We start from the raw sequence: 14,321 nt of genomic DNA, 5'->3' as shown, positions 1-14,321 counted from the left end.
ATTAATGTAATAATAATAATAATATAATAAAATATAATAAAGATAATTAACATAACGTAAAATATAAGACTGAGTTGACACCTCGCGGGAGTTCTTGTTCTTATGCATCCCGATTTCATGTTGTCACAATGCTCGCTGATGATTTGTGTTTGGCTCGCGCGAAAACTTACATATGGCTTCATTTTGTGTGATGTTGACGTTAGAGGGTAGCACACAATTAGTTTCATGAATGGGCAATGTTTGAGGGACCTTGTGGACTATCTTTCTTAGCTCATTGCTCGATATCAAGTAGGAGCGTCTTTTCTTTGTAAATGATGTTTGTGTGCTTCGAATGTCCAGCTTTGTCCATTCACAAAATACATGACATTCAACTGATTTTCACAACATTGAGGCTTGTAGTCCTATTCATTTGATGTGACATCGTTGTTGGTCATCCTTCATCGCGACTTGCTTAAATCAATCATGGAGCACAAGACACAAAATGGATGTCAATAAATACTTCTGAACAAATATGGTACTTGGTCTATAGCGAATAATGTTTGTAACAAATTGGTTGACTTTGTGGTTCCTCCGAGAGTTCTTTTGATATTAAATTAAGGACCGGATTTTTAAGTTTTTTTAGAACATCTTCGGATCCGACGGAAGAGTTAGGATTGAAACATATATATATTCTCTTTGGTAGGAAAATGTTAACCTGGAGGAGATCGGAATGAATGCCACTCAGTGGAGCCTAATGAAGAGCAATTTTAGCTGGAATGAATGCCACTTAGGAGCTAACACATGTAACTGAAAGCCATATCTAAGGTTGCTTATATGTCTAATGTTATGTGGAGTGTATTACTTCAGAGAAGGAGCCTCTTTTATAGAAAACTCTCTCGATAGATGATCATCTGAGAACGAGATGATGAGAGGACATATATATAAATGATCAAGAAGAAAGAGAACTAAGAGGTGAGATTTCATTAGAGAGATACATGAGAGGAATGATAGAATCAAAGCTCTCTGTTTAGCGAGAGAAAAGCAAGAGAGGGTGAAAGTTCTCTCTATCTTTTAGAGAGTGAAAAAGAGATGGATGGAGAAGTGGAGAGGAACGGGAGCAGAGATAGGGTGTGAAAAGAAAAGGAGAGAGAGTTGGATAATTAGGTTAATTATATATATTAAAAGTTTGTTTGCTACCACTGAAATGAAGGGGCAACAAAATGCATGATGTGCTATTAAGTGTTGGTCGCACCAATTTGCAGGGTAAGGTAGGTATTTGTTGGTAATCATAATATATTATATATATAATATATATACTATAATATATAAATAATATTACAACATACATATATAATATATATTATATATAAATTAATATATATCATCATAGTAAAATAACATACAGTATACGTAGTATTCTACTTTATAGATAATAAAATTAAGTAGTATCTAATAAATTATTATTGTACATGTCTAGTTACTAGTCGCTTATCCTTTCTGGTATAATGAGTGGATAAAGTTCTGGGTATCCTGTCACTAATAAGCGTTGATAGTTTGGAAGGAGCGGCGCATTAACTGCGGGAAGTTGAAAGGTCATATATGGCGTCTATCTTCAATCATCGTTATGATGAGTGCAATCCTTTGGATAGGAGCTCTTGTAGACGACCTTCGACAACAATAGGAGAAAAGAGGAAGAAGAGAGAGGTGCATAAGTTCTCTGTAATTTAGAGTGTGAAATACACAGATGGTATACGGAGAGGAATATGGGGAGAGAGAGGCGTGAGAGTAAAAGCGAGAGGGGGGATAGAATTAGGTTATTTACATTTTTGTTGTGTTGCCAGTCGATAAGGATAGACACAATGTTTGATTTATTATGTGCTGTTCCACACAAACTTTAGGGTTAAGGGCAACATTTTGTTGGATATGGTATATATATATCATAATAATTATATATATAATATTTATAATAATTATATTTAATATATTTATATATCTATATATAATATATATATAATATATCGATTATATGAAGGACGAGAGAGAGAAGAGAGAGAGAGAGGAGAGAGAAGAGAAGAGAGAGAGAGAAGAGAGGAGAGAGGATGTATGACCGAGCATAGAAAATCTTACATTTCGGACTGTGGTGACAATATGGGATCAATTTCCAGGGTAATTTTGGTGTTTCCGACGATGTGTTGCGTAATATGTTCAATAAGGAAGAAGTTTGATTAATTTAGCGCATGTCACTTCATAGTCATAATTTTCAATTTCATTCATTTGAAATCAAACACGGGGTATTTTTATTTGGGTAATTTCAACGTTTCAAATTTAATTGTGTAAACCAGTTTTGCGAACAAATGACCCTGTTAAGAATTTCATAATGTCTGTCCGTAGACTGGCGTTTCATTGTCAATGTGCCCATGCGGTTGGTCAATGGAGGTACGCTGTCTTTAATATTTTCATCAATTATCTTGACGCATCAGTGCAGCTCCATTGTTGAACAGGCGGCCTGATCTTCGTGATTTTGTGTTGTAATTTGAAGCCATTTCGAACTAGCTTTGCGTGGAGTTGCATTAGTCGATCCAGTCGTTCTTATTGCAGGCCTCAATTCAATATTGAATATAAAAAGTCAACAAGGACAGAATGACCAAGATCAATACTGCTCAAAGTAGAGCCTTAGGAAATGCATCTCCAGATCTTTAGTTCAATTGAAGAAAATCAATTACGTAACCAATGTGGAATCAAATTAAAAACTGGGTTGAACTCAATATTTTTAAGAAATTATTCTGCCTATTGGCAAATGTCACTTATGGTATTTCAACAAAAAAAAACAAAAGAGATAATAGTGAAAGGCAACAAAAAAAGTTTAGTTGATGAAATTAGGGTTCAGTCCTAATTTACTTTGGTTACATACATAATTATTTAAAGCATCCAGAATAGCCCCTTAGATGGAATATCAGGTTTCTGCCAGCAACCTCATACAAGGGTCAATAAGATGGAGGGAATTGAGATTAGTTTTGATATGGATAATGGTTCTTTTTCTAAAGAAACATGCTGACTACAATAGTTTCCAATGAATTATTCGAATACATTACTAGTTAAATTTGGTTTTATATTGTTCCATTGGGATATTGAGAACTTTCCATCGATTATAAATCCTTTTTCTCTTTAAAATAATTTAGAAGTTTCTATATATGATTATCTAATGCGTGCACTGTTCAGTAAATGCTCTCTATTTTTGAAATGTTTAATGATCATCAATACATATATGCATTGCATTTTATTATTTAGATGATAGTTCAGATTATCAAGGCGGTTACATTCTAATTGTTCAACAATTCAATGAGTAAATTGAAACATTTACTTTTCTGTAACAAGTTTCACATACATTGGTATGTTTTTCCTGTTTGCTTATTTGTGTCTGATAGCGAGCCCTTCGCCACGCACATGGTATAACTAAGTTAGGGCATACGTTTAGAACTGTCCTCTTCTGCAATAAATGGGATCTTCACTTTGGAACATATTTGCATTACCTCTAGATATTGCTGCTAGTTATGTATAACTTGTCTTAATCTAATCCATTCAATATTATTGTCATCATTATTGGAATAGGTTTTCTTGCCACCTATGTGAAGAGCCTCCTGCATCGAAATTCTGCTAATTTATCTTTCAGCTTCAGCGTAACCATGGCTTGCCTTTCTTATTGATGTATATCATTTCTAATTATAGATCTTTCATGCATTTGTGAAACACCTTGGTGAGGAGAAATGGGAAAAATTATTCCTAGCTTGTTATTTAAGTGTTCTGTTGATGCTGAGAAACAAAAAGAGGGACTCTACAGATGCTGTATGACTCTCCAGAAGTTCTCCTGATCAAAATGCCATTGTGATTAGCTTCCTCGCAGAGCATAGGAGCTAGACATGACAAAGAAGAAGCTTTCCTTGTGTTAAGGCTCACGACGATTAAAGCACGTTATTCAAACAATCTCCTTTCTCCATATGCTCCTGCTCCCTTGGGCTGGTGCTGCGCAGAAACATAAGGCGTCTACTTTGCCCTCCTCTGTTTTTTAATTTATCTCCTCTTTTTTGTTCGATTCAAGCTGTTGACAAAGTTGGTCACTCTTTCTCATTCTCTCAGTCCTCTCTCTGTTGATTCCTGTGTTTCAATATTCTTCTCATCTCTCCTCTCGCCCACTTATCTCTTGTGGTGGCTAGCCACCCAACCTTATCTAAATTAAATTGTTAGTGTAATTATTGTTATCATATAAGTATAATACATAAGCATTATGATATGTATTATGAGAGCATCTGCCTTGCATATTATATGTTTAATGGCTAGTTTATTAGACTTACATCTGCGTATCAATGTCGTAATTACACAGGTTTTCACTTTGATATGCTTACATATTTTTCTTAAATATGTTTTAAGCATCAATACGGAGGTTGTTTACTTTATTTACATCGTACTTTGCATTCAAGTAAATTTTATCTGGATGAGTTTGTCGTTAACTAAGCCTTAATCAATCCATTAATGTTCCATATAGTAACTTTGAAGTTGCTCTTAGCTGATTTGGTCATGTGCATAGTCTCTTATTCCTTTGTATTGTTTGTCTTCATTTTCAGAAAATTGTATTTGGTAGTTTTGAATGTTCATTTTGTCTCAACTTGAAACCAATCTTTTTAATCTATGCTTGAGTAGAGATCGGGTGAAAACATATGCCATTATAATTTATGAGATTGAATAACATAGAGTGTTTGGTAGCACTAATTATCTAGTTATTACCTGTATTTATCTCAAACAAAATAATAATTCTGTTTATGACATAAAACCTTTGCGAGGAGTCTATTTTGCGTGCAGTCTTGTGCTTGTCATATAGTATAACCTGCTTTTTCACATTGCTAATGATTTATGTTGGTTTATGCAGGTTCCAACAGCTTGCATCCTTGCGACTGATCCATTAGCAAGAAAGCCGCTGTTTTCTCATTATTTCGACAGTAATAACAGTATGCATTCAAGGCAGTTATCAAAGCCCCGTTCCGCCCCTCCCACCCTCCTTTTCTGCAAAACATCACCCGTCGTGAAAACAAAAAAGTTTTCGAAAGCATACTAAGTTTGTTCCTCCCTTAAGATATTGAAAACAATGTTGCAATATGATCTTGAAAATTACTTGCTAGGTTTACTAATATGCTTTAAAAAGAGGTATTATCTACTGGGTTAACCTAAGGGAACATTAAAATAGAAAATGCTTGATATTTGGAGAGTGATTTATGTTTATTTGATATTCCCTAAACATAGAACTCATTCTACTTACTATAAATAAGGGAGGTTTCTATATTAAGGACCTAAAATCTTTTTTCGTCATCCCCACATGGTATTAGGACCAAGCCATCACCATCATCCTAATCCCTTGTCGACTCCTTCTTAATTCTGCTTGTGTCCCAATCTTATTTTGCCTACAATCCACATGCAACACGCTCGACTCTTGACCTCTTGCCTTCATGCTTTCCATGATGCTCATGCAGCCCTTGTACTTTTCTGCTCAAGTCGACTCAAATTTGCTAGATGCCTCCCTCTTGATCTCGTTCATGCTTGTGATCGCAATGAACCTCCCCTCCTAGTGTCAGCACACTGTTTGCTGCGCTCTAATATTGATTATCCTGTTCTCTGTGATGCTCGCTTGCTACTTAGGCAAACCACTTTGGTACATGCTACATCTCCAGTTTCTTATATATTGAATTAGCTCTCAATTCTATGGCTCTCACAATGATGTCATGGGGCTTTGTCAATTCTATTTTCAAAGGACTCAACACCTCGTCCAACACATTCCTACATCAAACTCAATGGTAGCAATTATTTTGGTGTCGAGGGCCTTGTCACTTTATTGTCAGTTATTGATTAAACTCCACTTATGCATCATCTCTAGATATCAATACACTGAAGTTTTTAGATGGAAGCTCGATACGCCTTTTTTACTGGTTGTCTCAATATACTAATTTTTAATTACCTTAAATATCAAGACTCAATCAAGAAAGATGTGGGACTTTGCTTTGCAATCGTTGATAATGTCATCTGCAGTATTTACACTATTTAATTTGAGAATTCTCTCAAAGAATTATATTCAAAATATTAAGGAACTAAATAGTTTTAGATGCGCCAAAAATGGGAACAAGTTACTTCAATATTTGCGTCCGTCACTTTGACCCAACTATTTGGTAGAAACAATACAGAAATTTTTATTACAATTTTATCTTGGTGTTTATTCTTCCTGCAGGATAAGCAATTTCGAGTTACTGACCAAATCTTTAATTCCATATAATTTGAATTGCTCTATCCTTGTTATTCTTGAGTCGCTGCACTCTTCAATGCTACGTTCAACTCCTGATTATCAGCTTTAGCTATTGTAATCAGGGGTTGGTGTTGTGGATGTGGCATAGCGACTAGTAGCAACATGAATGTAATACCTTTTTCCCTACACATAAGTTTACAATCATTATCTTGAATGTTCCCGAGAGAAAATTTGGTTACCCCTTTGTTGCTTAGCATTGCTTCCACAGCTTGTCCAACTCTGCTTGATCCTTAAGTGCCTCCACTGGATCAGTTATTTTTTCTCAGGAAGTACTAATATAGACTTCTTCACAATCTTATACAACTCTACTCCCAGCGTTTCTCTTATGGATTAGCTGCAATTATCTTTTTAGAGTTTCTTGGTTTTAGATTCAAGTGCCTCGTCTTACATGATGGTTTAATCACTAATTAATTTCATACTCCACATGTTTTTTTTGCGCCTCTCCCTTTTGTTCCAAAGGTTCCCCCTCTTTCTGGAAGAACATTGTAACATTTTCCCAATCTCAAACTCTTTTCATATTTATGTCCATAATTTTTTATGAATTGATTTGTTCAGTCTTACATGACTCATAATTTTTCAACAACATTTTTATCCCTCTTATTGTGTCTTTAAGATCTTAGTTCAGAAAGATGATTGGTGGGAAAGCTGTGTAGAGTTGCTACTTTTGATTGTTTGTTCATATGCCTTCTTGTCATCTATATAATACTTCCCAAGGCATTTAGGGAAGCATACAAATCTTGTGAGAAATAGATATGGATGTGACATACTGATATAGGACAATTGTCAACATATGATTTGGTTTTCCCCATTTTGGGGTTAAATTATTGATGATGGGATGTTCAATAGTAAACTTTCTTATCCTTATTGTCCATCATCAAATCATTTGATTGTTGCAAGGGAGTCACATAATTTAATCCAACCCCCTCTCGCTTTTACTCTCACGCCCTCTCTCTCCCCATATTCCTCTCACTACCATCTGTGTTTTCACACTCTAAATACAGAGAAACTTATGCACCTTCTCTCTTCCTTTCCTCTCTTTCTCCTATTGTTGTCGAAAGGTCGTCTACAAAAGAGCTCCTCATCCAAAGGGATGCACTCCTCATAACGATGATTGAATAGGAAGCGCATATATGCCTTTCAACTCCCGCAGTGTAATGGCCCGCTCCTCCAAACTAATCCAACGCTTATTAGTGACAGGATCCCAAAACTTAATCACTCATATGACCCAGAAAGGATGAATGCTTACAAAACTAAGTAACTAGACATGTATATACATATATATATGTATGTATATACATATATATATATGTATGTACATATATATGTATATACATACATATATATATATGTATGTATATATATATATATATGTATATACATGTCTAGTTACTTAGTTTTGTAAGCATTCATCCTTTCTGGGTCATATGAGTGATTAAGTTTTGGGATCCTGTCACTAATAAGCGTTGGATTAGTTTGGAGGAGCGGGCCATTACACTGCGGGAGTTGAAAGGCATATATGCGCTTCCTATTCAATCATCGTTATGAGGAGTGCATCCCTTTGGATGAGGAGCTCTTTTGTAGACGACCTTTCGACAACAATAGGAGAAAGAGAGGAAAGGAAGAGAGAAGGTGCATAAGTTTCTCTGTATTTAGAGTGTGAAAACACAGATGATGGTAGTGAGAGGAATATGGGGAGAGAGAGGGCGTGAGAGTAAAAGCGAGAGGGGGTTGGATCGATTAGGTTATTACATTTTTTTTGGTGCTGCCAGTCGAATTAAGGGATAGACACAATGTTTGATTTATCGTTATAGTGCTGTTCACACCAAAACTTTAGGGTTAAGGGCAACATTTTGTTGGGATATAGGTTATATATATACATTGTAGATTGACTCGAGCATAGGAAAATCTTACATTTTGACTGTGTGACAATATGGGTCATTTCCAGGTAATTTTGGTGTTTCGGACGTGTTGGCGTAATATGTTTCATGAAGGAATGAAGTTTGGATAATTTCGCGCAATGTCACATTCATAGTCCATAATTTTCAATTTCATTCATTTGAATCAAACACGGGGGATTTTTTTTTGGGTAATTTCAACGTTTCAAAATTAATTGTGTAAACCATTTTGCGAACAAATGACGTTCAAATGATTTCATAATGTCATGTCCGTAGACTGGCGTTTTCATTGTATTCCATCGAGTTGGTCATGGAGGATGCTTCTTTAATATTTTCATCAATCTTGACGCATCAGTGCAGTCCATTTTGTGAACGGGCGGTGCTCTTGTGATTTTGGTTGTAATTGAGCCATTTCGAACCAGCTTTGCGTGGAGTTGCATTAGTCGACCATCGTTCTTGTTGCAGGCACTCAAATTAATATTGGAATATATAAGAAGGTCAACAAGGACAAATACCAAATCAATACTGCAAAGTAGCTTTAGGAAATTCACATCCGATGCTTAGTTCAATTGAAGTAAAATATCAATTACGTAACCATGTGAATCAAATTAAAAATGGGTTGATCAATATTTTAAGAAAATTTTCTGCTTATTGTGCAAAATGTCACTTATGGTATGAAAAAAAAAAAAAAAAGAGATAATAGTGAAAAGGCAACAAAAAAAGTTTAGGTTGAATGAATGTAGGTGTTCAGTCCTAATTTATTTTGGGATTTACATACATAATATTTAAAGCAATCCAGATATGGCCCTTAGATGGAATCAGTGTCTGCCCTACAACCCATAAGGTCATAAGATGGAGGGGAATTGAGATTAGTTTTGATGTTGATAATGGTTCTTTTTCTAAAGAACATGCTGACTACAATCAGTTCCCATGGAATTATTCAAATACTTACTAGTTAAATTTGTTTATATTGTTCCATTGGGTGTATTTGAGAGACCTTTCCATCCAGCATTTAAATATGCCTTTTTCCTTTTAAAAATAATTTAGAAGTTTCTTATATATGGATTATCTATGCCGTGCACTGTTCATAAATGCTCTCTATTTTTTTGAATGATTTAATGATCATCAAACTATTTGCTTGCATTTTATTATTTAAGATGATATTAGATTATCAGGGGCCTTTACATTCTATTTTCAACAATTCATGTAAATTGAAACATTTACTTTTCTGTAGACAAGTTTCACATACATTGGTACTGTTTTTCTGTTTGCTTATTTGTCTATAGCGAGCCTTCGCCAGCACATGGTATATAAAGTAGGGCATACGGTTAAACCTGTCCTCTACTGCAAAAATTGGATTCTTCCACTTTGGAACATGATTTGCATTACCTCTAGTATTGCTGCCTATTATGTATACTTCTTAATCTAATCCATTCAATATTATTGTCATCATTTATGGGATAGGTTCTTGCCACCATATGTGAAGAGCTACCTCCTGATGGAATTCTGCTAATTTATCTTTCAGCTTCAGGTCACACCATGCTTGCCTTTCTTTTGATGTATATTCATTCCTAATTTAGAATTTTATGCATTTGTGAAAACCTTGTAGGAGAAATTGGAGAAAATTATCCTATGCTGTTAAGTTCTAAGTGTTCTGTTGATGCTGAGAAACAAAGAGGGGACTCTACAGATGCTGGTATGACCTCTCCACAAGTCTCTCCGATCAAAAATCCATTTGATACTTCCTCGCAGAGCAAGGAGAGCTACAATGACAAAGAAGAAGCTTTCTTGTGGTTAGGCTCACGAGGAATTAAAGGCACGTTTTCCAAACAATCTCCTTTCTCTCATATGCTCTCTCTCCTTGGGCTGGTGCTCGCAGAAACAAAGGCGTCTACTTTGCCCTCTCTGTTTTTTTTTTAAATCTCCTCTTTTTGTTTCGATTTCAAGCTGTTGACAAAGTTGATCACCTCGTTTCTCCATCTCTCAGTCTCTCTCTGTTGATTTCCTGTGGTTTTCATATTCTCTTCTCATCTCTCTCTCTCCCCCCGCTTTCTCTTGTGTGGTCCTAGCCACCCAAACCATTATCTAAATATAATTGTTTACGTGTAATTATTAGTTAGTATAAGTTATATACATAAGAATTATGATAATTATTATGAGAGCACTTGCATCTTGCATATTATATGTTGTAATGGCTAGTTTTTAGACTTACATCTTGCGTATCAAATGCTGTAATTACAAGTTTTTACTTTGATATGCTTCAACTTTTTCTTAAATATTTTTTAACATCAATAGGAGTTGTTTATTATTTATTTCATCGTACTTTGCATTCAGATAAATTTTATCTGGATGAGTTTCTTAACTAGCCTTAATCAACCATTAATTATCCTTATTTAACTTTAAATTCTCTTAGTGATTTTTGGGTCATTGCATAGTCTCTCTTTTCCTTTTGTATTGTTGTTTCTTTTCAGAAAATTTGTATCTGGTAGTTTTAATGTTCATCTCTCAAACTTGAAACCAATTTTTTAATTATGCTTGAGGAAATCGGAAAACTATGCATTTAATTTATGGAGATTGAATACAAGAGTGTTTGTATGCACTATTATTCAGTTATTTACTTGTATGATTTCTGAACAAAATGATAATAATTTTCTGTTTAGACATTAACTTTTGCGATGGAGTCTATTTGCGTGCAAGTCTTGTTGTCATTTCAGTATAACCTGCTTTTTCACATTGCTAATGAATTTATGTTGGTTTATGCAGGTTCCAACAGCTTGCATCCTTGCGACTTGATTCCATTTACAAGAAAGCCGCTTTTTCTCATTATTGACAGTAATAACAGTCATGCATTCAAGGCAGGTTTATCAACTTCCCCTCCCCACCCTCCTTTTCTTGCAAAACATCACCCAGTCGTGAAAACAAAAAGTTTTCGAAAGCATACTTATTTTGTTCCTCCCTTAAGATATGTAAAAACAATGTTGCATATGATCTTGAAAATTACTTGCTAGGCTTACTAATATGCTTTAAAACAGAGGTATTTCATCTCCTAGGTTAACCTAAGGGAACATTAAAATAGAAAATGCTTGATATTTGGAGAGTGATTTATGTTTATTTGAGTATTCCCTAGAACATAGTACTCATTCTACTACTATAAATAAGGGAGGTTTCTAATTATTAAGACCCAAAATCCTTTTTCGTCAACATGGTATTAGGCCATAGCCATCCCATCTCCTATTCCCTTGTCAACTCCTTCCTTAATATCTGCTTGTGTCCCAAGCTTATCTTTTGCCTACAATCCACATGCACACGCTCGATCTTACCTCTTGCCTTCATGCTTTCCATATGCTCATGCTAGCCCTTGTACTTTTCTGTTCAATCACTCAATTTGCTAGATGCCTTCCCTCTTGATCTCGTTCATGCTTGTGATCGCAATGACCCTCCCCCTCCCTAGTGTCAGCACATCTGTTTGCTTCGCTCTATTATGATTATCCATTTCTCTTGTTGATGCTCGCTTGCTACTTAGAGCACAACCACTTTGTACATGCTACATCTCCATTTCTTATATATTTGAATTAGCTCTCAAATTCTATGGCTCTCACAAATGATGTCATGGCTTGTCAATCTAGTTTCAAGGACTCAAAAACCTCGTCCAACATCATTCCTTACATCAAACTCAATGGTAGCAATTATGTTTGGTGGTCGAGGGCCTTGTACTTTATTGTCAGTTATGATAAACTCCACCTTGATGCATCATCTCTAGATATCAATAAACTGAAGTTTTTCAGATGGAAAGCATTCGATTACGCCTTTTTTACTGGTTGCTCAATATACTTAATTTTTAATTACCTTAAATATCAAGACTCAATCAAGAAGATGTGGGACTTTGCTTTGCATTCGTTTAGGAAAATGTCATCTGCAGTATTTACACTATTTAATTTGAGATATTTTCTCTCCAAAAAAATTATATGCAAATATAAGGATACTATAATATTTTTAGAGGCAAATGGGACAAGCTACTTCAATATTGCCCCGTCACTTCTGACCCAACTATTTGGTAGAAACAGATTACAGAAATTTTTATTACCAATTTTATCTTTGGTGGTTATTCTTCCTTGCAGGATAAGCAATTTCAGTTACTGACAACTCTTTAATCCCTATAATTTTGATTGCTCTATCCTGTGTTCTTTGAGTCGCTGCACTCTTCAATGCTATCGTTTCAACTCCTGATTATCAGCTTTAGCTATTGTATCCAGGGTTGGTGTTGTGGATGTGGCAATAGGACTAGTAGCAAACATGAATGTAATACCTTTTTCCCTACACTCATTATAGTTTTACCAATCATTATCTTGAATGTTCCCGAGAGAAATTTGGTTACCCCTTTGTTGCTTAGCATTGCTTCCACAGCTGGTCCAACTCTGCTTGATCCTTTAAGTGCCTCCTTTGGATCAGTTATTTTTTCTCAGGAAGACTATTATAGACTTCTTCAACAATCTTAGACAACTCTACCTCCCATGCGATCTCTTCTTATGGATTAGCTGCAATTATCTTTTTAGATGTTTCTTGAGTTTTAGATTCAAGTGCCTCGTCTTACATGATGGTTAATCACTAATTAATTTCATATCTCCACATGTTTTTTTTGCCGCCATCTGCCTTTTGTTGCCAATGGTTCCCCCTCCCTTTTCTGGAAAGAACATTGTACATCTTTCCCAATCTCAAACTCTTTTCGATATTTTATGTCCCATAATTTTTAATGAATTGATTTGTTCAGTCTTACAATGACTCATAATTTTTCAACAACATTTTATCCCTCTTATTGTGTCTTTCAAGATCTTAGTTCGAGAAAGATGATTGGTGGTGAAAGCTTGTAGAGTTTACTACTTTTTGATTTGTTTTGTTCATATGCCTTCTTGTCATCTATATATATTCCCAAGGCATTTAGGGAAGCATTACAAAATCTTTTGTGAAAATAGGATATGGATGTTGACATACGTGATATATGCAATTGTCACATATGGATTTGGTTTCCCCCATTTTGGGGTTAAATTAATTGATTGATGATGGATGTTCATAGTAAACTTTTATCCTTATTGTTCCATCAATCAAATAATTGATTGTTGGCCAAGGGAGGTCACATAGGTTAACACTCTTTTTACCATTGTTAGGCTTAATTTTTTGTATTCTCGTATCTATGGCTATCAATCAAGGCTGTGCTCTACTACAAATGGATGTAGGTTTGTCTTCCTCTATAACTATCTTAATGTGAAAGTTTATATGGAAGAACCTTTGGGTATGTTGCACAAGAATGTTTTCTAAATAATTTCATTTATGGAAGCCTTCGTGTTTGATTTGCCAATTACATATTGAGATGAGCCTATGCAGTAGCACTATAGATCATTCCATCTTTATCAAGCATACACCATCAAGCTCAATCATATTGACTGCCTATGTTGATGTCATCTTATTAAGAGTGATCAAAAGGGCATTTTTGAGGCTATGCATTATTTGTTAAAATGTTTGGTCGGCTTGTCACTATAGTTCTAAGACTACCAAAACACTTTCTTGAAGTGCAGTTTGCTTATAACAAAAAGGGTATATCTTTCTTAGAAAAGTATGCTACTGAGTTTCCATTTAGTTGTTGGTTCAATAGTTCCTTTAGTAGATTCAATGACGGATTTATTCTGTTTTTTAATGCTTGAACTTGCATAGATTGAGGAATTGATGTTTTTCTTCCCTAGTAAGCTATGTTGGCCAAGTAGAAAGTGATTCAGATATAGGCTTGATTTAAATAAGGGTGATTGATTATGAGATAGAGTTGTTTGCTGGAATGAGTGGTAAGAAAGGGCGATTCTGATGAGAAAAAAATATCTTTATCATTTGTGAATGATATTTCTTCATGATAGTAAGTAATAATAATGTAATAATCTTCTTTACTTACATCAATGAACATATACATCTTTCTCCCGGGAGGGTTCGTAATTTTTGTATCTCTTCCGTGTGAGAGAATAGCCAATGAATACATTTAATTTGAGGTGGATCAATCTTTTTTTTTTTTTTTTTAAATGTGTGTGATCAAAGACAACATTACAAATATTTTGAAAACGAGT

General features: G+C 34.9%; 1 protein-coding gene across 3 annotated transcripts in view; it reads left to right on the top strand.

Annotated features, from left to right (window-relative positions):
* LOC110097523 (protein SCAI homolog) overlaps window positions 1-14,321 on the top strand; it is a 43,613-nt gene that overhangs the window by 12,090 nt on the left and 17,202 nt on the right. For all 3 annotated transcript variants that reach the window (XM_020823938.2, XM_020823937.1, XM_020823936.1), the window contains exons 5-7: window positions 9,682-9,748; window positions 9,827-10,033; window positions 10,981-11,072. In XM_020823938.2, the coding sequence (XP_020679597.1) occupies window positions 9,682-9,748; window positions 9,827-10,033; window positions 10,981-11,072 (366 nt within the window). The remainder of the gene's footprint in view (window positions 1-9,681; window positions 9,749-9,826; window positions 10,034-10,980; window positions 11,073-14,321) is intronic.

This window comes from Dendrobium catenatum, unplaced genomic scaffold, assembly GCF_001605985.2.
Source record: "Dendrobium catenatum unplaced genomic scaffold, ASM160598v2 fragScaff_scaffold_390, whole genome shotgun sequence".
NCBI lineage: Eukaryota > Viridiplantae > Streptophyta > Magnoliopsida > Asparagales > Orchidaceae > Dendrobium > Dendrobium catenatum.
Note: the sequence above shows the minus strand (reverse complement) of the source record. Positions and strands in the feature narration are given on the sequence as shown.